General features: G+C 38.4%; 2 protein-coding genes across 8 annotated transcripts in view; both read left to right on the top strand.

Annotated features, from left to right (window-relative positions):
* Window positions 1-15782, top strand: part of SCAI (suppressor of cancer cell invasion) — a 124969-nt gene extending 109187 nt beyond the window's left edge. Inside the window, exons 18-19 of one of the 3 annotated variants that reach the window (XR_009496286.1) lie at window positions 6561-6759; window positions 7414-15782. Coding sequence is in view for 2 of the 3 variants with exons in the window: in XM_015473584.3 (XP_015329070.1) it covers window positions 6561-6707 (147 nt within the window). In the remaining variant the exon portion in view is untranslated. Of the gene's footprint in view, window positions 1-6560 lie in introns of all 3 variants that reach the window. The other 2 variants (XM_015473584.3, NM_001192538.1) reach the window with 2 other exon arrangements.
* Window positions 15783-19851: 4069 nt separating this feature from the next.
* The window catches only part of GOLGA1 (golgin A1), a 44009-nt gene continuing 39054 nt past the window's right edge, over window positions 19852-24806 (top strand). For 2 of the 5 annotated variants that reach the window (XM_059891166.1, XM_005213125.5), the window contains exons 1-4: window positions 19852-19957; window positions 20325-20425; window positions 20783-20832; window positions 21701-21999. In XM_059891166.1, the coding sequence (XP_059747149.1) occupies window positions 21865-21999 (135 nt within the window). In that variant the 5' untranslated portion in view covers window positions 19852-19957; window positions 20325-20425; window positions 20783-20832; window positions 21701-21864. Of the gene's footprint in view, window positions 19958-20112; window positions 20426-20782; window positions 20908-21700; window positions 22000-24806 lie in introns of those variants that run through there. The other 3 variants (XM_010810332.4, NM_001192954.1, XM_010810333.4) reach the window with 3 other exon arrangements.

Here is a 24806-nt window from a genome sequence, read left to right as displayed (position 1 = left end):
GCAACCCCATAGACGGCAGCCCACCAGGCTCCTCTGTCCATGGGATTCTCCAGGCAAGAACACTGGAATGGGTTGCCATTTCCTCCTCCAATGCATGAAAGTGAAAAGTCAAAGTGAAGTTGCTCAGTTGTGTCCGCCTTCTAGCGACCCCATGGACTGCAGCCCACCAGGGCTCCTCCGTCCATGGCATTTTCCAGGCAAGATTACTGGAGTGGGGTGCCATTGCCTTCTCCAGCGTCTTGCTAAATTGAAGTATTAATGTATTCCTTAAGATTTTTCTATGTACATGATTATGTCATCTTCAGACAAAAGCAGTTTTACTTCCTCCTTTCCAATCTGTGTTTTATTTTATGTATACATGTGCTTTATTTATTTCAGTGTTACAGCAAAATGGTTAATAGAAGTAATGAGAATGATTAGCTTTGCATTGTTCATGATTTTAAGGGAAGATTAATCATTTACCATAAATAATAATGTTAATTGTTAGTTTTTCGTAGATATCCTTTTTCAGACTGACTGTTGTTGTTTAGTCGCTAAGTCATGTCTGACTCTTTGCAACCCCATGGACTGCCGCACGCCAGGCTTCCCTCTTCTACACTGTCTGCCAGAGTTTGCTCAAACTCATGTCCATTGAGTCGGTGATGCCATCCAACCATCTCATCCTCTGTTGTCCCCTTCTCCTCCCACCTTCAGTCTTTCCCAGCATCAGGGTCTTTTCCAGTGAGTCAGCTCTTTGGATCAAGTAGCCAAAGTATTGGACCTTCAGCTTCAGGATCAGTCCTCCTAATGAATATTCAGGGTTGATTTCCTGTAGTATCGACGGGTTTAATCTCTTTGCTGTCCAAGGGACTCTCAAGAGTCTTCTCCAGCACAATTGAAAAACGTTTCTTCGACGCTCAGCCTTCTTTATGGTTCAACTCTCACATCCATACACGACTACTGGAAAAACCATACTTTTGACCATATGGACCTTTGTTTGCAAAGTGATGTCTCTGCTTTTTAATATACTGTCTAGGTTTGTCATAGCTTTTCTTAAAAGAACAAGTGTCTTCGTTTCATGGCTGCAGTCACCATCTGCAGTGATTTTGGAGCCTGAGAAAATCTGTCACTCTTTCTACTTCTATTCCTATTGCTGAGAGTTTTTTTGTTTTTTTTTTTTACCAGGAATGGGTATGAAAGGTTGTCAGATACTTTTTTCTGCATTACTCTGATATGTATTAATTCTGTTAACATAGTGAATAACATTGATTGATTTTCTAACAGTAATCAACATTGTATATCTGAGCTAAACATATTTTATGGTCATGTATTATCCTTTTGCATTGCTGGATTCAATTCGGTAATACTTCATTGTTGATTTTTGTGTATGTTTTTATGAATAATTATGGTATTTAGTTTTCTTTTCCTGTGATGTCTTAATGTGATTTTGTTATCAAGGTAGTGCTCATTCATAAATTAGGTTGGGATGTGTTTGATTCTCTTGTCTTTCTTAAAGGGTTTGTGACTGAAATTATTTCTTCCTTGAACAATTGATAGAATTCATCAGTAAAACCATCTGGATCTGGAGTTTTCTTTTGGGGAATGTTTTAAATTATGAATTCAATTTCAAAGACTATTCATGTTTTCTCTTTTCTTCATAGTCAATTTTAATCTCTTACGTCTTACAAGTCATTTGTCTAGTTTATTGCTAAAAAGTTTTTGGTAATATTTCATTATCCTTTTAGTTTCTGTAGAATCCCTAGTGATCTTTCATGCCTTGTATTGGTAATGTTTCTTAAGTTTCTTTTTTCTTTTTCAGTCTAGCTAAAGGATTTTTTATTTTAATGATCTTTGCAAATAAAAAGCTTTTGCTTTCATTGATTCTTTTTTACTACTATTTGTCTCTTTTCTATTTAATTTATTTCTATTAATACTTTATAAGTTTTCTTTTTGATTACTTTGATTTTAATTTGCTCTTTTAATTTCTGTGATCTAAAACCTTTTTTATCTTCTAATGCAAGCACCTACTCTTTTTTTTGTGGCGGGGGGGAGGCGCTGCACGGCATGTGCAATCTGAGTTCCCTGACCAGGTATGAAACCCATGGCCCCTGCATTGGAAGCAGAATCTTAACCAATGGACTGCCAGTAAAGTCCCCAGTCACCTCCCTAGGGACAGTTGAAATGAATGTATATGCTGCTACTGTTATATGAGGAGTTCTATAAATATCTATTAGATCACATTGGTTTATGTTATTTGAGCTATTTATATCCTTACTGATTTTATGAATAATTGTTCTATTATTGCAACATATAATGTGTATCTTCCTCTGGCTATTTTTAAGGTTTTATATTAGTCTCCTACAGTTTGATTATGATGTACTACCTGAATATGCATTTCTTTGTTGTTTTCTTCCTGCTCAGGGTTTGTTTAACATCTTGAAGCTGTCTAAATATCAACCTATTCAAGATATTTGGAATATTTTCAGCCATAATTTATTCAAACGTTTTTTCTTCACTCCTCTCTTTCCTTCTGGGACATCAATTACATACATGTCAAATGACCTAATAGTCCTTCAGTTTCTGATTTTCACTTCAGTTTTTCTTTTTTAAAGTGAAAGCAGGTCTATTTAGATGCTTTTCACTTTTTAAAAAATGTCTATTTTCTGTCTAAGTTTCTGCTGCTGTCTTCAACTTTACTGATGTTTTCTTCTGCAGTAACTGATATTCTTTTAATCCTCTAACCTTTGAGTTTTTCATTTCAGGGATTATATTTTTCTCATCTGTAGTTCTTTGTGGTTCTTACAATATTTTCCATTTTTCTCCTCCTCATATTTATCTTTTCTTTTGTTCTCTAAATGAATAGGAATAGCTAAAGTTTTTACCTTCTAATACTATATTCTCTATCATTTATAGGTTTGTTTTTATTGTTTTTTTAACTAGTCAGGAGTCTCATATTTATAATTCTTTGTATGTTTAGTAATTTTTGTTAGACTGTGAGCACTGTAAATTTTCTAATGTTGAATTCTGGATTTTGTTGTTTTTCTTTGGAGTGTTGGGCTTTGGTTCTGGCAGGAGTTAAATTACTTGAACATTTCTTTGATATTTCCATGGCTTGTTTTTAAGCTTTTTAAGGGGAACTTTAATAAAGTGATGTTTAGCATACAGGTGCAGGCTTATTTCAGCCTATTATTTCTCTGCGTTCTCTTTCATATATCCATGTTTCAATACATATTCCCCGCTCTAGAGGTGTGTGGTCAGAATTTAGATGTGTCTGAGCCTTGTGCAAGCTGGGAGAATTGTTGAGAGTACAGTAACCCCCTACCAGTTCCTGGTTTTATTGTTTTTTGTTTTTTTTTTTTAGGAATTTTGAACTTTTCATTATTGTTACTCCTTATAGTATTTAGTGTGGTAAAATGAAAATTTGGTCTCTGTAATATGTAATTACTGATGCCTACTGATAGAAATTTAAATGACGTTAGACTATATGGACTGTCAGATGTATCGAAAAGTAGTTATTCAGTTTTTCAGTAAATTTTAAATGTTTGACAAAATTGTAGTCTATCAGATCAGTCGCTCAGTCGTGTCCGACTCTTTGCGACCCCATGAATCGCAGCACGCCAGGCCTCCCTGTCCGTCATCAACTCCTGGAGTTCACTGAGACTCACGTCCATCGAGTCAATGATGCCATCCAGCCATCTCATCCTCTGTCGTCCCCTTCTCCTCTTGCCCCCAGTCCCTCCCAGCATCAGAGTCTTTTCCAATGAGTCAACACTTAGCATGAGGTGGCCAAAGTACTCGAGTTTCAGCTTTAGCATCATTCCTTCCAAAGAAATCCCAGGGCTGATCTCCTTCAGAATGGACTGGTTGGATCTCCTTGCAGTCCAAGGGACTCTCAAGAGTCTTCTCCAACACCACAGTTCAAAAGCATCAATTCTTCGGCACTCAGCCTTCTTCACAGTCCAACTCTCACATCCATACATGACCACAGGAAAAACCATAGCCTTGACTAGACGAACCTTTGTTGGCAAAGTAATGTCTCTGCTTTTGAATATGCTATCTAGGTTGGTCATAACTTTCCTTCCAAGGAGTAAGCGTCTTTTAATTTCATGGCTGCACTCACCATCTGTAGTGATTTTGGAGCCCAGAAAAATAAAGTCTGACACTGTTTCCACTGTTTCCCCATCTATTTCCCATGAAGTGGTGGGACCGGATGCCATGATCTTCGTTTTCTGAATGTTGAGCTTCAAGCCAACTTTTTCACTCTCCACTTTCACTTTCATCAAGAGGGTTTTGAGTTCCTCTTCACTTTCTGCCATAAGGGTGGTGTCATCTGCATATCTGAGGCAATCTTGATTCCAGTTTGTGTTTCTTCCAGTCCAGCGTTTCTCATGATGTACTCTGCATATAAGTTAAATAAACAGGGTGACAATATACAGCCTTGACAGACTCCTTTTCCTATTTGGAACCAGTCTGTTGTTCCATGTCTAGTTCTAACTGTTGCTTCCTGACCTGCATACAGATTTCTCAAGAGGCAGATCAGGTGGTCTGGTATTTCCATCTCTTTCAGAATTTTCCACAGTTTCTTGTGATCCACACAGTCAAAGGCTTTGGCATAGTCAATAAAGCAGAAATAGATGTTTTTCTGGAACTCTCTTGCTTTTTCCATGATCCAGTGGATGTTGTCAATTTGATCTCTGGTTCCTCTGCCTTTTCTAAAACCAGCTTGAACATCAGGAAGTTCACAGTTCACATATTGCTGAAGCCTGGCTTGGAGAATTTTGAGCATTACTTTACTAGCGCGTGAGATGAGTGCAATTGTGTGGTAGTTTGAGCATTCTTTGGCATTGCCTTTCTTTGGGATTGAAATGAAAACTGCCCTTTTCCAGTCCTGTGGCCACTGCTGAGTTTTCCAAATTTGCTGGCATATTGAGTGCAGCACTTTCACAGCATCATCTTTCAGGATTTGGAATAGCTCAGCTGGAATTCCATCACCTCCACTAGCTTTGTTCGTAGTGATGCTTTCTAAGGCCCACTTGACTTCACATTCCAGGATGTCTGGCTTTAGGTCAGTGATCACACCATCGTGATTATCTGGGTTGTAAAGATCTTTTTTGTACAGTTCTTCTGTGTATTCTTGCCATCTCTTCTTAATATCTTCTGCTTCTGTTAGGTCCATACCATTTCTGTCCTTTATCGAGCCCATCTTTGCATGAAATGTTCCTTTGGTATCTCTGATTTTCTTGAAGAGATCCCTAGTCTTTCCCATTCTGTTGTTTTCCTCTATTTCTTTGCATTGATCGCTGAAGAAGGCTTTCTTATCTCTTCTTGCTATTCTTTGGAACTCTGCATTCAGATGTTTCTTTCTTTCCTTTTCTCCTTTGCTTTTCGCTTCTCTTCTTTTCACAGCTATTTGTAAGGCCTCCCCAGACAGCCATTTTGCTTTTTTGCATTTCTTTTCTATGGGAATGGTCTTGATCCCTGTCTCCTGTACAATACAAAGTACCAAATCAAGATGAATTTCCAAGTGAGAATCACTTGATTCTTGAAATTATTTCCTTTTGCTTCCATTTAATTACAAAAACTACGTTGGTCCCTTTCTGTCCTTTTTTTTTTCCCCATGATCTTTCATCTCTCTTTCCAGGGACTCTTTTTTTTTTTTCCACTCTCTTTGCTAATATGCTCAGAAATCCCAGCCATTTTCATAGCTTTAATATTTATCTTTATACAGATTATATCAGTGTATTTATTATGTGTGCATATAGTATATGAATACATATATGTGCATATGGAATAATATATATGCATATAGAATAGTATATCAAAATAGTATGACAGACTGCTCAAACCTGTCTTCTGAGATACAGCCCTGAATTTTCAAATTCTGGTTGATGGGCAGTTCTCTTTGTATAGCCCATTATCTTAAATAAAATATACCTAAAACCTGAAAGTTATGTACTATCCCCAAAGTATCTCCTCCTTTACATCTCTTTTTCTCTGAGTAGATCTCAACTCTTGAGTCATCCTTTCCTGAAATCTTAGTCATTTTTGACTCCTCCTTCTCCTATAATTAAAATGCAGAGGTCCATTAATTTGACCTTTTCAAGCTTTCTCATGTCTTTTCTCTCATTCAGATTTCCACTATAACATTCAGTTATTTATTCATTAAATAAATATTTGTTCAAATTCTATATATGCTAGCATTTCTGCCCCCCAGCAAGTAGGAATTATGTGGTTTCCATAATTTAACATAGAAATGATAGGTCCCATTAAATACTTGTGAAATAACTCGCTAAATGAAAATATTGGGTTGAACCATAAGAAATTATTGTTTTTCTAGGGTCAAAATGGTCAAATGTCAGCAATTTTGTATACTCAACAAAAATATTTCTGATATGAAGGAGAAAAATACATATCAAGTTACTCTTAAATAGTAACTTAATGACAAGTTCAAGTATATTAACAGTAATATTAACATGTACAGTAATATTAATGTGTATAATTAATGTTAACAGTAATATTAACATGTAAAATTTTCTTTCTTCAAACTGTGTAACTTGACTTTTCTCTTATTTGTTTACCAGGAAACACGGAATTATCCAGAATCATATCCACAGCTGCCAAGGGATGAAACAGTGGAGAACCCTCATCTCCAGAAGCACATTTTGGAATTAGCATCCATTCTGGATGTGCGAAACGTGTTCCTTGAGAATACCATAGACGACTATTAAAGCAAAAATCCTCTTGTTGAAACACGTTTTCATTTGCCACAGATTTTAAATGGTGCAGTTTTCTAATGTGATGACAGATACATAGTGGTGTTATTTAGTTTTTATTTTTCAATTTAGGACCACCATTTTAAAAACAAACTGAAAAAATCGTTCAAACTTTTAGGGTAACTTTTAAAATACAATCTTTCAGGTGTTTTATTAAAACCTCGATTAATCTTGGAATTTTTATTTTTTGGTTTTGAGGTATGGGTACTTACCTCTAACATCTAATCCTGCACTCAAATAGTTACTGTTCTCACCCTGAGAAGAGTAAATCATTTATTTTTGTATAATGAGGAAAATCCAACTCTTATACTTGGACCTTATATGTGTGGATTTGGAAAATACATAATTGTTCACAGAAGTGAAACTAGCCAGCATGGACTACTCAAAATCAAGATCATAGCCCTTCCATAATATTTCTTTTCATTCCAAGTTAATATCAATAGATAGAAAAATGTGTGATTCTTTGAAGCATAATCAAGTTATAGTTCTTGAAAGTATTTAATTCGTTTAAATGCTGTCAAAATTTCAGAAACTGTAAAGCATTGATTTGTGTCTGAAAAGCTAAATCTTTAATTGGGGTCTTTAGATGATAAATATCATTTGGAATGTGTGAGTCCTGTGCTATCATGATATATATTTGCATATTTTGTTTTCTTTGTAGTTTTTGAATGCTGGAAGTGAAAAGGAAGGGAAAAAGAGCAGCTTTTAAATCTTTCCGTCAAAAAAATCAGATTGTTGGTTTCATGATCCAGTGTTTCCATAGGAATTCCATTTAAACTCTTATTAATGAGATCAAGTTTGAAGGCTATATAGATTGAAGTTTGTGGCATACACTGCAGAGTTGGTCATCTTTCTGCCTGGTTCAGATTGATGAAACTTCAAAGTAAGTCAGAGATGTTATTAATATTAGTTGAGGGTAACTGAATTTATTATTTAACCTAAAATGGAAGTTGCTTTTGCATTGACAATTTGGAAGTGAAGTTTTTAGAAACTCCATATATTCACTATTTTCTACTTCATGCACAAGTTTTTTTTTATTATTTTATATAGGACTCGGTGTATAATATTTATAAAGATTTTTTAGTTGTTTTCTTCCTTTTTATCCCCTTCATCAAATTCACAGGCACTAGCTATGATTTCTTACCCCTCTTCTGACTCCACAGCTTTCAGATTGAGAAATCTATGAATCAGAAGCCCTTCTGCCTAATTTTCCACAGGCTCACAGTCTACTTCTGGCAGTCCCAGGGGAAGTGAGGTGTGTGCTGTTGGTGCCTCTTTACTATGTTCCTAGGGAAATTTTACTGTAATATTTTAAACTTGATTTTTATTTCTGACATAGAGAATTATTTGGATCTAAGTTATGCATATACCTGTTCCACTTTGTTGATTTTTCATCTGAAGTCTTAAAGCTATTGTTCCTGGGTTGGGGGACTTTGTGGGTTTTTTAATTAACTTTTTAAAAGTCAATTTTGTTTGTTATTTTAAACGTTATTTCAGAAGTCTTTGGAAAAGCCCCAAAGAGAGATTTTCTTTGCAAGTGGGTTTTCATTGTCAGATAAGGACTACTTTCCTGTTTTTTCCCCCAGTACCTTACTAAACTTCATCATTTTCTTTTCATAACTGTTCACCTGGACTACAGCAATAGATTATCCTTAGTTATCTGACCTCTTGTTTCAATTCCCCTGAAGTTCTGTGCCAGTAATGTTCCTAACAACACATATTGTCCTGTTCTCTGATGCTTAAAATAATATTATCACCCTGAGCTTTATCCTCACCTGATTAACGTAAAGAACAGTGGTTTGAGAACTGGGAGATCTGAGTTCTAATCCTGGCTTTCCTGCTAACTAGCTGCTTGTCCTTTGACAAATGTCTTCATGTCTGCTTTTTAGCACTCTGGCCTGTTAAATGAAGGCCTTGGCCCAAGATTCAATCCAGTTCTCTGGTTCTGTAATTTGAATTCTTGGTTCTGAAAGACTGATTTTGCCACCCCTGCCGCTTGGAAAATTGGTTTCCCTTATTATGATGTACACAGTATTTCCTTTCCTAGATCATTTTTACCTAGTTTTTGTTCAAGAAAATATTTGAGTCCCACTTATTGGTTGTAGAAAGTAGTTCAGAGACTTTCCGGAAAGAAATTAGAGGTTATGTTAGTAGAAACACGTTTGTCTAAGAACAAGGGATCTTAGAAATCACAGCCAGTGTTTAGATGATGACATTCCTCCTTAAGCTAATAGTAGTGTAATTCCTTACCAGTGGTGAAAAATTTTAAGTGAACTGATCTTGAGAGGAAAGCTATACAAGAAAATTCTAAACTATTGTTTCATTCACGTATATTGAGCAACAGCTGTTCTCCAGATTTGGTCCTAGGCATTAGTCAAACAGACAAAGTCGACTTAACCATCCTCGTCTTCATGGAGCTTATATTCTAGTAGAAGAAATCAGGCAATAAATATAATACATAATTTATGTTAGAAAGTTTTAAACAGTATGAAGAAAATTTAAGAGTGTGCTAAGGAAAATGTTTCCTTTGTTTTTAGAGAGAGAATAAAATTTCAAAGACCGATCAAGGTAGGCCTTCTTGGAAAGGTTACATTTGTGCAAACATGTCATATTCCTTTGTCTTTTCTTTCTTTCTTTTTTTTTTTTTTTACTTTTTATCTTTAAAATTTGAAACATGCACAGTGTTTAATGAGTGCTCTTGGACCCATTACCCAGCCTCTACATTTTTTTTTTTTTAAATATATATTTATTTATTTGGTTGCACTGAGTCTTAGTTGAGGCATGTGGGATCTAGTTCCCTGACCAGGGATCGAACCTGGGCCCCCTGCATTGGGAGCCCAGAGTTTTAGCTACTGGACTACCAGGGAAGTCCCCCAGCCTCTACATTTTAAGGCCTTACTTTAATAAAGGAAGAGGAAATGAAAAAGGACAATCACTTAATGGTAAGGTCAAGATGGCAGTGGCAGAGAAGAATCTCATTTTTTTCAATGTCCTGCCCCCCCTTTATGAATATTAAAATGGCAAATCCTTTATTTATTTTTAGAATTCATAGAAATTTAAATTTTGGAATGAAAAACAAAGCAAAGCAATGGGAAAGAACACTTTTTTTGCTTTCAAATCATACAAACTCCCCTCCTGGAGATTCTGATACAGACTCTCACCTCACTTAAGAATCACTATAAACAAAATAGTGTAAAAGTGCAAGAAGTAAGTTATGTACAAATAAAGTGAAAATTAAATACAAAACAAAATTAAGCACAATGAAATTGTTTTCTTTATCTATATGTTTCTGAAGTTGGTAAAGCAACTGTCTTCTTTGTTTTACAGAAGAGAAAACTCAGACCCTCAAAAGCTGTCAGTTTTTTCCATAAAGATGGAGCCAGAACTAAAACTCAGATCTCCTATTCTCAGCCCAGTCTTTCCCGGTAGCTCAGGTTACTTTCTATGACAAACAAGAAAGAAATAATTAGAGATTTAGATTTTGGCACAAAAGTTATGGTATTTGTTTAATATATCAAATATTGAAACCAGTAAATCAGTCCAGCCCTAGCAAAATTTTATTTATTAATTATTTTTTAAAAATCCACAAGTCAGACATTTTATCTTTGATTTTAGCCAGGATATATTCGTTGTGTATGTATATATGTGTGTTTTCTTCCTAGGAAGTGGTGCTCTCAAAAACCTCTCAAAGCACATAGAATTTATTGTTCTCTTTATATTTTTACCAAGTTGAAATGTTTTGAGATTATAAAAGGAAAGTGCAATCTAGTCATGACTGAAATTTTCCTAGTAAAGGATCTGAGTTTTATTTTTTTCCTCACTGTGGCTACTATGCTTTGTTTTCTTCTTGCAGTAGAATTCCCTGTAAGACATTAGGTGGTTATTGAACTGAATTTCTTTGAGGTAAAGGGAAAAGCAACAAATCTGATTTATATATCAATTAGGGGAGCTTTTGTTGGTATTCTTTTCCCAGTTTAATCTCTGACCTGTGTGAGTTAGTAACTTTCTGTGTCTTAGAAGGGTTTTGGATTCAGTTGAAAAATCTTGTACTTAGTTATCCACAGAGACTTGTCATCAGTCTGATAGAGAACATTGTAGACAGGAAATATAGTAAGGTACCAAGGTCCGCAAACTTGGCTACTGCCTGTGATTCAGAACCACCTCCCCACCCTAAGTGAGTAAACAGATTTGATATGAATATGAATGTTATGAATCTCCTGGTGATATTTTGGGTGTTTATGTTCCTGTATGTGTGTTTGGAGAGTATTAAGGATATTTACATTGAGGGCTCTTTTGTTGTCCTTATTTATTTTAAATTCTTATTTTATTTGCAATGGCATGTATATATTTTGGTGATGCTGAATGCAATCTCTGTGTATACTTTTTGTATATATGTACATAGCTGTAAATATATGGTATGCAATGATACAGTATGTGTATATTATATACCCATACCCATTGTGGGCTGAATTTATTTAAGTTCTGTGAGGACATCATAGTGGCATTGTTCATGCTGCTGTATTAGGTTGTGGCTGTATCTCAATCATGAGCCTCTATTTTGAGGGGCTTGTGTTTGGGTAAAATGGGCTATTTTGGAGTTGAAATTAGGATATGAAGATCTTAACAGAAAGCTGGATATTCTTAGCTTTAAAAATCATCTGCCAGTTTTCATTTAAACTGATGATAAATTGTGATATAAACCTGAAAAACCTAAGTATGTGAAACTGAGACACCAGCAGGTTCTTAAGCTATATTAGTCCTTTATTTTCTTGACTGTAGTTGGGTATTATTACTTAGTAACACATGTATTTATATTGAGAATCAAGGGGCAATGGAAAATACTACTTTGATCACATTTCAAAATAGATAGGAAATAGGGAAATGTTCCTAATTGCCATTTTAATACCTGCTACCACAGTTTAATTTTGGAAGAATTTTTTTTTTCACTAGTGTGTCTCATTTTATATGTCTCTATGAGGCAAAAAAGGGGGCATTAGGTAGAAGGCTTTACTTAGGTGGGGTCGAATTTAATGAGGAACAGGAGGTTGATAAACCTGTATATTTGCAGCAGCTGTGATTAAGTTCTGTCTTGGCATTTCTAGCTATAGATTTTTCTTAATTGGAATTGCATATCAAAGATGAGTCCACTCATCTGCGAAAATGCTTCCAGTGAATAAAATGCCTCCAGATGTATTTCTTTGTCTCTGTGAGACCACTGTGTTCTGCAAATTGATATATTCACGCATGAAGCAGGATTCTTAACAGTAGGTATGTGGCGTGCTATATATAAAAGCAGGGCCTTCAAACCTCTCCCAAGAATGACAGGTACGGGAGGATAAGAGGGTAGTTTGTATGTGCAGTGCCAATATGTGAACCTATGGAAAATCACGGAGATCGGTGCTCGGCTCCTCCTGTCTTCACTGGGCATGTTCATTTGCATGGAAGAGTGTAGGAGATGTTTTAATATACACTTGAATATATTCACCACAAAAATTAAGTGGGTTTTTTTTTTGCATGATAAAGTATAACTGCAAAAAACTGTTTACCCTATTGTTCTTCAGAAGATTAAATCCATCTGATCCAACTTGAAATTATCTTAAAAAGTCAGAAATCAATTCTGCCATCCCCCAATATGTTATGTTTGCCTCTTCACTGTAGTTTTAATATAACAGCCAAGTAGTCATAACACTTCTCAATTAAAATATTACATTTCAAATAGTTATAATAACTTTTTTCTTAAGCACATAAAATTTGGCAGTGTACTATTTCTGAGAAAATCAGTGAAAACATTCATAGTGTCTGATGTTTTAGTAACCAAGTTATTTATTGCAACTGGAGAGTAGCAGAGCAGATGTTATGCTATTTAAAATTCATGGAACTGACTCACGTTTAACGTGGACATTGATTTGAGAAGAGCAGCAGCAACAGAAAGTGTAGTAGATGAGGTTGACATTATGACTGTGACCTCTGGCTCTCTAACAGTTGTCAAGCCAGTTACTTTGCAGTTAAATAAAAAATTGCTTAGAAAACCACGCCCTCTCCCCCTGTTCTCCTGCTGTCTTAGACATCGATACTTCATACCTGTTCATGCTGTACCTCCAATCTGTCACTGGATACCGTGACCACTTTACCTTAAAAAAAGTTTTTTTTTTTTTTAAGGCAATTCATCTTACTCAAACTAGAATTTCAAAACATAGTATTATACTGTGTTCCAGCTTCACTGAATTTTTGAATACAGAGATTTCTTAAACATGCCTTGTGTTTAAGGAAGAATAACTGGTATGTGAATGGAAACAATCACCTTTTGAAGGGAAGGATGTCAGAATGATGCTGGAGGGACATGCCCTTAAATGAGTATAAAGACAAATGTAATAAGTGGAACTAGTTTGTTGATGCCATAGAAATATTTCCTTTGGAATTCTGTAGATATGAATTGTTTTCTTAAGCTAAAATTGATATTTTTCCCTTTATTGGTTTGGTGTACTATTGACTTTTGAGAAAAATTCCATTTAGTATAACATTGTTCCTTAATAACTGAAGCACCATTTCTTAATTTAAAAATATTTTTGTTAATTTGTTTTTTAAAGTTATTTTTTAAATTAATTATCAAACTATTCTAAGCAGTATGATTTTTTAAAAAAACATATTTGAACAAGACTTCAGAGATTTTTAGTACTTTGAGATATAGTAATTCTGCACTCCAGATTCACTTAATCATCTAGCTGGAATTTGGTCATAGAACAGACTATAAATTGGGAATATTTTCCTATTTTGGTGGTTAATTCCTGTCTATATCGTAAGACAATCATCTTTTTAGATGTAGTATTGTTTATTGAGATGTTGGTAATTTCAGGGTTCAGATTTTATTTTACTTTTCTGATAGGCTTATGAAATAAAAGTTAATAGCCTGAGGGTTTATGTCACTTTTCAGAATGAGATGGTAAATTATAGCTAGCCTTCCTTTAGGCGTGCAGTAAACATTTGAAATTTTGTGTTATATCACTAATATTCTTTTCTCTTTTGAAACTGTTGTGAATGTCCACTTATCCATGATTGAAAATTAACATTTGTAAACATTACGATTTGACCCCTAAGTCTTCTGAAACATCAAATCAGTGAGATCAACCATTGTAAAATACAAACTGGTCATATATGTTAACCCAAAGTAATCATTTCCAAACGATATCAAAATAAACTCTAAATACAAAAACCTTATTCCTACCCTTCTTTGCATGTTACTTTTTTCTAGATTATGTGTTGTGATGTATTAAAAATCTGCAGGAAAAATTGCTTAAAATATTTTAGGGCAATAATTTTTATTCCTATTTCTTGCAGAATGAGTTTTTTTTAAAAAAAGAAAAAACTCTTGTTTACCTTTTATTAAAAGGAACTCAATGGTTCAGTAAAATATCTTAGGATTTTGTGTTTGTGGCTTTTTATAGTTATGTGGTTACATGCCTTTTGTCCCATAGATCATATGGCTAGTTCTCCAGCTGTTTTTTATTTATTGTTTTTTAATAAACCTTGCCACTCAACAATCAGATATATTTTGGAGGCTTCTTCCTGTCAAAGTAGAAAGGTTTTAGGTAATAGGAAAGGCAGATGCAATGTCCTACATTTTCATAGTAGAGCTTACAAGTGAAAGAATTTATTCAAATAGGTTATCTTCACTGTGTAGCACCAGTAAAAGTAGTGGTTTCATTCATCATTGAATGTGATAAAGCAGTTTTAAGTCATTTCCTACTTAGCACTAAAGAATTTTGTCATTTCAGGCCACATTATTATTTTCTCTGAGTAGTTTTCCATTGTAAGGTTGAATATCTTTTTATTTATATCATCACTAAGGGTTAAGATAATCAAATAGGAATTAAAATGTTATACTTGATCTTTTTTCCCTGAAAATAATGGTGAACCTATTGTCTATATTATGGATATTAGGCAGAAATGCACTTGTTTCGATCATAGAAGAAATTACATTTGGAAAATATAATTATTTGATTTTCTAGTGGTGTGAAATACTTTTTAAAAATTGTGCTTGTCTGTAACTGAAATGTTATAGAATTGTACACTATAAGGATTCTAGAGTTATATTTATTAGCTCTCTTTGAGAGATTGAAGCACAATAATTTTCACATAACCGTACTTACCAAGTGCTGCTAATCTGTTGTGCAAATGATGAAACTATTTGGTTGCCTATCTAGCTATTCACAAATCACTGTAATCCTTGAAATGTAGTCTTGTTGCTCATCTGTATTAAATTTTGGGTATTGTGGGTTAATACTTTAGAACAAAATCCATCAGCTCAGCTCGGTGAGCGCAACAAACCGTTTGGATTCACTAGTTTTATATGTGTTCTCAATAGAATTACATTTGAAGGGGCTATTTACTACCAGTGACTAAGGGGGAAAATTACATTGTCAATATCATTTGACTTGAACAATTGTGGCATTGTAAAAGTCTTACCTGTTGTGTTTCTAAATTGCTTAAGCCATACATACTCTTAAGGATTTTTTTATTGTGTTCCTTCTCAGCAGCATTTTTCTGCTATGTCTGTTATGGTTAATATGTCATAGATTTTAGAAATTAAGAAGTTACCAAAACATTTTATTTTCCTGATCATCACTTTTGACTCTTGTGTGATATGTGATTTGTCATAAAGGATAGCAAGCCTTCTACTACTTCACTAAATGAATTTCAGAGTAAACACTGTGATTCTGCAGAGGATTCAGTAGGCCCTTGTTTTTCCAATGTTTTCTTCTGTTACATGGTGCCTACCACCTTGAGGGGCACTTAAATACTAGAGGATGAAGAGTTAAACATTGTTTTGATGTTTATTGAATAAGATTACAGAAGATTTGATTTTTGTCATCAGTGTATTGAAGACATTTTTGCATTGATAAATGTTCTCTCTAGGAATGTGATTACATTCATCAGATGTGAACTCTTGTAAATGAATTTTGTATCTTGAATTCACATATATATTAAGTGTATCATCAATATAAAAATAAACATTAAAATTATTTGCTTAAAGTTTTTGTTACTTCTTCAGAATTGCTAACAACATAAGCGCTAAACTGGACAGGGTTTGCTTCTTTTCAGATAATTCTTCAGACAGTTGAAACCATTTGAGGTTTAGGATTCCTTGGTGTTGTTGCAGTAAATTTCTTCTGAGTCCTAGTCTTGGTTTTTTCCCTGCCCTGCTCCTCGTGGTCAGAACTGGGACATGCTGAGGGCAGGATTGTTTCAGGGAATTGAGATAAAGCTGCTGGCGCTCCGGCTGGTGTTGGGTTTGGGCAGAAACACATAGAGCTTCAGTGTGGAACGTCTGCCTCAGCTGGCGTTGAGTCCGGAGACCCGATGTAGTTTACCAATTTGTACTGTACCTTTGTACAAGGCAGTTTTACCTGTCTGGACTTCCTTCATCTGTCAAAAGTTGGAGGCCCATTCGTGACTAGTGAAATGAACGTAGTGTGCTGACACTAGCGTGGTTTTTCTAATGATTCAGAGTGCACTATATGAGATCACATCAATTGCTCAGTTGTGTCTGACTCTTTGCGACCCCATGAATCGCAACACGCCAGGCCTCCCTGTCCATCACCAGCTCCCGGAGTTCACTCAGACTCACGTCCATCGAGTCAGTGATGCCATCCAGCCATCTCATCCTCTGTCGTCCCCTTCTCCTCTTGCCCCCAATCCCTCCCAGCATCAGAGTCTTTTCCAATGAGTCAACTCTTCACATGAAGTGGCCAAAGTACTGGAGTTTCAGCTTCAGCATCATTCCTTCCAAAGAAATCCCAGGGCTGATCTCCTTCAGAATGGACTGGTTGGATCTCCTTGCAGTCCAAGGGACTCTCAAGAGTCTTCTCCAACACCACAGTTCAAAAGCATCAATTCTTCGGCGCTCAATCTTCTTCACAGTCCAACTCTCACATCCATACATGACCACAGGAAAAACCATAACCTTGACGAGACGAACCTTTGTTGGCAAAGTAATGTCTCTGCTTTTGAATATGCTATCTAGGTTGGTCATAACTTTCCTTCCAAGGAGTAAGCGTCTTTTAATTTCATGGCTGCAGTCACCATCTGCAGTGATTTTGGAGCCCAGAAAAATAAACAGTTTCCACTGTTTCCCCTTCTATTTCCCATGAAGTGATGGGACCGATTGCCATGATCTTCGTTTTCTGAATGTTGAGCTTTAAGCCAACTTTTTCGCTCTCCACTTTCACTTTCATCAAGAGGGTTTTGAGTTCCTCTTCACTTTCTGCCATAAGGGTGGTGTCATCTGCATATCTGAGGTTATTGATATTTCTCCCGGCAATCTTGATTCCAGCTAGTGTTTCTTCCAGCCCAGCGTTTTTCATGATGTACTCTGCATATAAGTTAAACAAACAGGGTGACAGTATACAGCCTTGACGAACTCCTTTTCCTATTTGGAACCAGTCTGTTCCATGTCCAGTTCTAACTGTTGCTTCCTGACCTGCATACAGATTTCTCAAGAGGCAGATCAGGTGATCTGGTATTTCCATCTCTTTCAGAATTTTCCACAGTTTATTATGATCCACACAGTCAAAGGCTTTGGCATAGTCAATAAAGCAGAAATATGTTTTTCTGGAACTCTCTTGCTTTTTCCATGATCCAGCGGATGTTGTTAATTTGATCTCTGGTTCCTCTGCCTTTTCTAAAACCAGCTTGAACATCAGGAAGTTCACGGTTCACATATTGCTGAAGCCTGGCTTGGAGAATTTTGGGCATTACTTTACTAGTGTGTGAGATGAGTGCAATTGTGCGGTAGTTTGAGCATTCTTTGGCATTGCCTTTCTTTGGGATTGGAAGGAAAACTGCCCTTTTCCAGTCCTGTGGCCACTGCTGAGTTTTCCAAATTTGCTGGCATATTGAGTGCAGCACTTTCACAACATCATCTTTCAGGATTTGGAATAGCTCAGCTGGAATTCCATCACCTCCACTAGCTTTGTTCGTAGTGATGCTTTCTAAGGCCCACTTGACTTCACATTCCAGGATGTCTGGCTCTAGGTCAGTGATCACACCATCGTGATTATCTGGGTCGTAAAGATCTTTTTTGTACAGTTCTTCTGTGTATTCTTGCCACCTCTTCTTAATATCTTCTTCTTCTGTTAGGTCCACACCATTTCTGTCCTTTATCGAGCCCATCTTTGCATGAAATGTTACTTTGGAATCTCTGATTTTCTTGAAGAGATCTCTAGTCTTTCCCATTCTGTTGTTTTCCTCTATTTCTTTGCATTGATCGCTGAAGAAGGCTTTCTTATCTCTTCCTGCTATTCTTTGGAACTCTGCATTCAGATGTTTCTTTCTTTCCTTTTCTCCTTTGCTTTTCGCTTCGCTTCTTTTCACAGCTATTTGTAAGGCCTCCCCAGACAGCCATTTTGCTTTTTTGCATTTCTTTTCCACGGGGATGGTCTTGATCCCTGTCTCCTGTACAATGTCACAAACCTCATTCCATAGTTCATCAGGCACTCTATCTATCAGATCTAGGCCCTTAAATCTATTTCTCACTTCCACTGTATAATCATCAGGGATTTGATTTAGGTCATACCTGAATGGTCTAGTGGTTTTCCCTACTTTCTTCGAGTCTGAATTTGGCAATAAGGAGTTCATGGTCTGAGCCACAGTCATCTCCTGGTCTTGTTTTTGCTGACTGTATAGAGCTTCTCCATCTTTGGCTGCAAAGAATATAATCAATCTGATTTCGGTGTTGACCATCTGGTGATGTCCATGTATAGAGTCTTCTCTTGTGTTGTTGGAAGAGGGTGTTTGTTATATGGTAAAAGAGCCCCTTGATGAAAGTGAAACAAGAGAGTGAAAAACTTGGCTTAAAGCTCAACATTCAGAAAACTAAGATCATGGCATCTGGCCCCATCACTTCATGACAAATAGATGGGGAAGCAGTGGCTGACTTTATTTTTCAGGGCTCCCAAATCACTGCAGATGGTGATTGCGGCCATGAAATTAAAAGACGCTTGCTCCTTGGAAGGAAACTTATGACCAACCTAGACAGCATATTAAAAAGGAGAGACGTTACTTTGCCAACAAAGGTCTGTCTAGTCAAGGCTATGGTTTTTCCAATAGTCATGTATGGATGTGAGAATTGGACTATAAAGCAAGCTGAGCGCCGAAGAATTGATGCTTTTGAACTGTGGTGTTGGAGAAGACTCTTGAGAGTCCCTTGGACTGCAAGATGATCAAACCAGTCCATCCTAAAGGAGATCAGTCCTGGGTGTTCATTGAAGGGATGATGTTGAAGCTGAAACTCCAATACTCTGGCCACCTGATGCGAAGAGCTGACTCATTTGAAAAGACCCTGATGCTGGGAAAGATTGAGGGCAGGAGGAGAAGGGGACAACAGAGGATGAGACGGTTGGATGGCATCACCGACTCAATGGACATGGGTTTGGGTGGACTCTGGGAGTTGGTGATGGACAGGGAGGCCTGGCCTGCTGCGGTTCATGAGGTCGCAAAGAGTCGACACGACTGAGCGACTGAACTGACTTTAGATTCTTAAAACTTTTCTTTCAGTGACCTGGATTGCAATATAAAACGTGTAGCCTACAGTAGATCACAGGCACAAAACACAAGTGACAAAACGCGAGTTCCCAACACTGACTGATGTATGGAGCCACAGGCTCCCGCGTGAGGAAGGTGACAGGGACATGCAGGGTGCAGACTGGGATGCAGAAAGGGAAATGAAACTCTGGGTCGGCCCAACGCAGCCACGACCTGAGGTTTCTATGAGACAAGCTGGCACCACCGCAGCCATCGGTTCTTTCCCTTTTGCCACCAGGCTCCTACCACTCCCCCGCTCCGCACCGTCCCCTATTTTGGAAAAAAAAAAAAAGGAAAAGAAAGGCTTCTGCTACCCAGTCTTCCTACGCAGGTCTGGCCGCTTGCTGACGTGGCGGGCCGGCCTCAGCGAGCGGCCAGCCCCGCGCCTTTGCCCGCGCCCTCCAGCGGTTCCGGTCCAACCGCCATCCCGAAGCTCGCGGAGGCCGCGCTCAGGCGCATGCGCGCGGTGGGCCAGCCCCGCGCGCAGCCACTTCCGGCGCTCTGGTGGAAGTGCGGTTCCGGGTCGCTGCTCTGCTCGCCGGCCGGCCGTGGGGGCTGGTGACGCGGGCCGGCGCTCACGAGAGGCCCCGGAGGCGGGGCTCTGCCGGCTGCCCAGAGAGCGGCAGGTGGGCGGGCGGGGGCCGGAGACGGGAGCAGGCCTCTATTTCCCTCGGTGGCCTCGGTGTGCCCCCAAAGCGGCGCCGACTGGGTTGCCCAGGACCCAAGCCGGGGGGGCAGTGCCAGGGTGCCGGACAGGGCGAGGGTGGGGGCAGAGGCGGGCTCTTCGGCCTGGGAATCTGGAACCTGGGGTCCCGGAACTCCCCCCCTCCACCGCTCACCTGCGCGACCTTAGACAAGTCACTCCTCATTTCTGGGTCTCAGTTCCCCTGCTGTCAAGTGGGAGAGACATTGGGTCCCTCCTGGCTTTGACAGTCCACGTACGGGCGGGTCTGGGAGGAGCCTGAGTGAGTGGGATCGAAACTGCCGTGGCAGGTGGCTGGCCCCCCGAGCATTTGGCAGTCGTCTTCCAACTTTGCCGTCCTTTTTCTCAGCGATTTTCTGAATGTGAATCAAGGCTCTGGGGTTCTGGCCAGGTAAATAGTGTGTGACTGTCAGAATCAACTGAAATAAATACTGGCCCTGGGAAGACCTTAATCTCATTGAAGTTGTCGTGCTCAGGGCTCCCAAGGCGAAATGAGTTTACCCACTTACTACAATGAGAGATTCTGTTCTTTGTGCCTTTAAGTGAAACTCTCAGGCAAATCACAAATGCAAAGACCAGGGTGAGGGAGGGTAGACCACTGAGGATTATGGTAATGACAGGTTTTCTCTCCCCCCACCCCCCACCTTGATCCTTCCTGCCTCCTCTTCCACTCTGCCCGTCCCCCCAACATTTTGACCTTACACTTGAGAGGAAATATCCAATGCATTTTATCTTTGTCTTCATGCAGGACAGAAAGCTTTGACCTCCAAGCTGTTTTAAATCTAATAGATAAGCCAGGTGAGTAGGTGGTTTACAGACACTGAAGGCAAACTTTTGAAGAATTGCACAGACTTAAATGGATGCTCAGAAGTGGTAAGCAGTCATTTGTAGATCTTAGAGCTTCCTCATTAGAGGTCTTAGAGCAGAGCTTAGATATCCGCCAGAAAACATCAGAAGTTAAGATTGGAACCAGAATGTTAATGTTTCATGCATGATGGGAGGAAGAGATGTTTGAATCTGGTGTGTAGTATCATGGAACACATTGTACAAAAAAAGAAACTAACGAGGTAATTTTAATCACTCTTTAAGAAAACCACACAGCATTTCCAGGAAACATTTAAGGATGTTTCCTGATACAGTGCAGTTGGCTGGCTTTCCTGTTTTTTTTAGAAAAAAGTTGTCAACATTTTCTAGTGAACAGCTGATTCCACACCATCTTGGAACATCAGAACATTACATCTTTTCCCTGTATTGAGTTACATGTTTTTGTCTAAACTGTAGTCATACTTAATATTATTAGGGGAAGAATTCAAAAACATTATGTTAATGTTTCCCCTGGGAAATTTTGCTTAATGTGTTGTATGCCACAGCCAATGTGATGTAATTTAAAAAAAGAGTAAAGACTTGTGGGTTCCTGGGTTCCAAAGCACTGCACTTTAGCCACACAATCTTTGGCATATTACTTCACCTCCCTAAAACTGGATTTTCTTATCTGTATATGCATCTGTCACACCTGAGTGCTTTGTAAATGTTTAGTAATTGTGTCCTAGTAAGTGTGCATGTAAAATTATGAAACTTAATTTTGAAACCTAAAGCTTAACAAAGCAACCCAGATAGGAAATTTCTCTGATGTTTAATTTAGAGCTCTCTTTCATCTGATTTATAGATACTCCTGTGCCACAGACCTTTGGCCTTCATTTCAGTGGGAATGCAGCTAGTTTGGATAACTGGGCCTTTTTAGGCACCTGTCTCGGAATTCCTGGTTGCTGGCCTAACAATTGTTGTAGCGGTCAAGCACTGGTCATCAGTGTAGGAGAGCCACACAGCAAAATGTTTGCAAAACTGAAGAAGAAAATTGCAGAAGAGACTGCTGTCGCTCAGAGGCCAGGAGGTGCTACTAGGATCCCACGATCAGTGAGCAAAGAGTCCGTTGCCTCCATGGGAGCTGACTCAGGAGATGACTTTGTAAGTACCTTCTGTAGTTCTTAATATTTGGTACAGCCTCATTATATTTAAAAAATAGTATTTCACAGAATCATTCCGGTAAGTATTTTCTTTTAAAATTGCAAAGATGATTTGTAGTTTATATCTGATTCTTCTTATTCTGAGGTGCTTTTCTTTTTTTTTTCGCGGGTCTCTTTCCATATTCTCTACTTTCTCCTCTTGTACTCTTTTTTCCATCTATATAAAACCTTGTGCATCATCTTCTGTATTCTGTTTCTCAGAGTACTTTGGCCTGTTGTCTCTGCACGTATATATACTTTACGTCATTGTTACTTAGTGAAGTCTGTGCATTTGGCATGGAATTAGCCAGGGAATTACCACTGTTTTTATGGGAAAATTGATGAAAAGATGGCACTGATGGCTGCACTTTGTCCCTTATTTGTAAAGTATCTTTGTAGTTGGAAAGATTTGAGAATGCTACTGTGTTAAGTAAGTATCATGCCTTGGGATTAAAATTGTGTCTGTGGCATATGACAGGATCTTCTTAAAGTCAGATAAGTTAAAAGAAGTTATTTATAAAGCTTGATATATGTAAAAGAATGTATATAATGTAAATATATTGTATAGGGCATAAAAATAAAATGAATGCTTTTTAAGTCTGTCACTTAGGCAGAGAGCTAGATTTTTGTCAATACTGTGTGTTCCTTCCTGGTTCCCTTCCCTTTCCTCCCCTTCAGATAACCCATCCTACAGTTTGTGTATATTGTTCCTTTGCTTTTTAAAATATCCTGCCAGATACATATATATTCATAAACAACCTGTTGCTTATTTTCAGACTTTGTAAGAACAATGCACTGCGCGTGGCTCATTTATTTTTACTGCTGTGTAACACCCTGGCATTTGAAAAAGGCCACAGTGGGTCTCTGTCTTTTACTGGTGATAGATACTTGAGTTGTTTCCATGGTCAGATGAGTCGACCTCCTCTCTTATACTACCTGTTCAGGTCAGATTACATGGCAGAAGCTATTAGGTTATTGGGGTGGAATAATAGATTACCAGATCTAAATTACTGGCTCCTGTATTGAAGAGGAAATATAAATGCACATTTGAGCACCAGGCTGAAGGATGTAGTTTTAATGCTGAGTTCTCTGGCAGAGGTACTTGCCTTGGCATCATGCTGACTCGCTAAGTGAAGTCTCTCATCTCAAATGCATTCCAGATATAGAAATTGGCTTGAATCCAGGAAATACTTTGCTGTGTGACTTCTGAAGTTATCTGTTTGAATTTATTCAAATTCTGATTCTGATCCTCACTCCCTGTCTCCAGACTCTAGATTTTCATTACATATCTCTCTCCAACCAGGCACCTTTCCTCTGGTATTTCAAGTCCTGAATGTATTAACTCTATTTCCACCTTTGCACCTTTGTCCCCCAGGTCACCAGCAAGAAAGCTTGGCAACATTTTAGACTCTTCTTCACTTCTTGGTGTCTAGTCTGTCAGCAAGTATTTTGGTTTCCATCTCCTGTCTCAGACTTACCCTTTGTACTCCACTTACTAGTAGTCCATTTATTGTTGTTTAATTGCTAAGCCGTGTCTGACTCTTTGCAGTCCCATGGACTGTCGCCCACCAGGCTCCTCTGTCTGTGGGATTTCCCAGTCAAGAATACTGGAGTGGGTTGCCTCTATTAACTCCCCAAAACAGATCTGTTCATGTCTCTCCAATGCTTCAAACTTCTCTGTGGCTTCCCATCATCTTCAGGATGAAGTGCAAAGTCATTGTTATGTATAATGGTTAACCCCTGTGGTCGTGACACAGCTTACCCATCCACCTTATCTCACTCTACATTCCTACACCCTGTGCTCCCTCCATACTGAACTTACTGTACTTTATGGAACAGACAACTTTGCATCATGCCTACAAGTGTTCACATATGCTATCTCCTCTCTGGAACTTCTCCTGTTCCCCTCCTCTCACTTCTGCATTTTTCTGGCAGATTTTGTTCATCCTGCAAGACTTGGCTCACATGTTGCTTCCAGGAAGCCCTTTTGACCTGACCTGCCCCCTCACCCTCTCTAACCTTCATCCCTCCTGGCTGTATCTGTCTCTTGACCCTCTCATCCTCTGTAATAGCACCTATTACACTGCATTGTTCCTGATGATTTGCTTCTTTGTCTCTTCCACTAAACTGGGAGCTGCTTGAGAGGCAATAGAGTAGTGGTTGGGAGCCCAGGTCAGGTTAGGGAGGCAGACCTGGGTTTGATGGCTCTTCCGTTATTGTGTAACCTTGGGCGAGTCTTTTTCACTTTCCTGTGCCTTAGTTTCCTCATCTATAAAATAAGAACAATACCCATCTTTATTAAAGTCTGTGTGTTGCAGAGTCGTGGGGGGAGGGTTCTCCCCTAAGTTCAGTTATTCATTAGAAGAGTTCACAGGACTCAGCATATAGTTTTATTCACTGCTATCATTTATCACAGGGAAAACATTTATTACGAAGCATAATTAGCAAAGGGGGAATGTGCATGGGCAGAATCTGGAGGGAAGCAGGCACAGGCTTCCAGGAGTCCTTTCCAGGGGAGCTGCCTGGCGCACACTTGTTTCCCTCAGCAAGGAACTGTGACAGCACAGGAGAAGATGTTGTCTATCAGGGAAGCTCAGTAGAGACTCAGCGCTCAGGAATTTTACTGGAGGCTAGTCTTACAGGCACCTTCTGCCTAGCATTTACCACAATTCCAGACTTCTAGAAGGAAGACACGTGAAAGGGTTAATAGCCTCAGTAGGGAGGCCAGAGGTCCCCAAGTGGCAGGAGGAAATAAACTACAAGTGGTAA

The sequence above is a fragment of the Bos taurus genome, chromosome 11 (genome assembly GCF_002263795.3).
Source record: "Bos taurus isolate L1 Dominette 01449 registration number 42190680 breed Hereford chromosome 11, ARS-UCD2.0, whole genome shotgun sequence".
Lineage (NCBI taxonomy): Eukaryota > Metazoa > Chordata > Mammalia > Artiodactyla > Bovidae > Bos > Bos taurus.
This window is presented reverse-complemented; position numbering and strand designations above follow the sequence as displayed.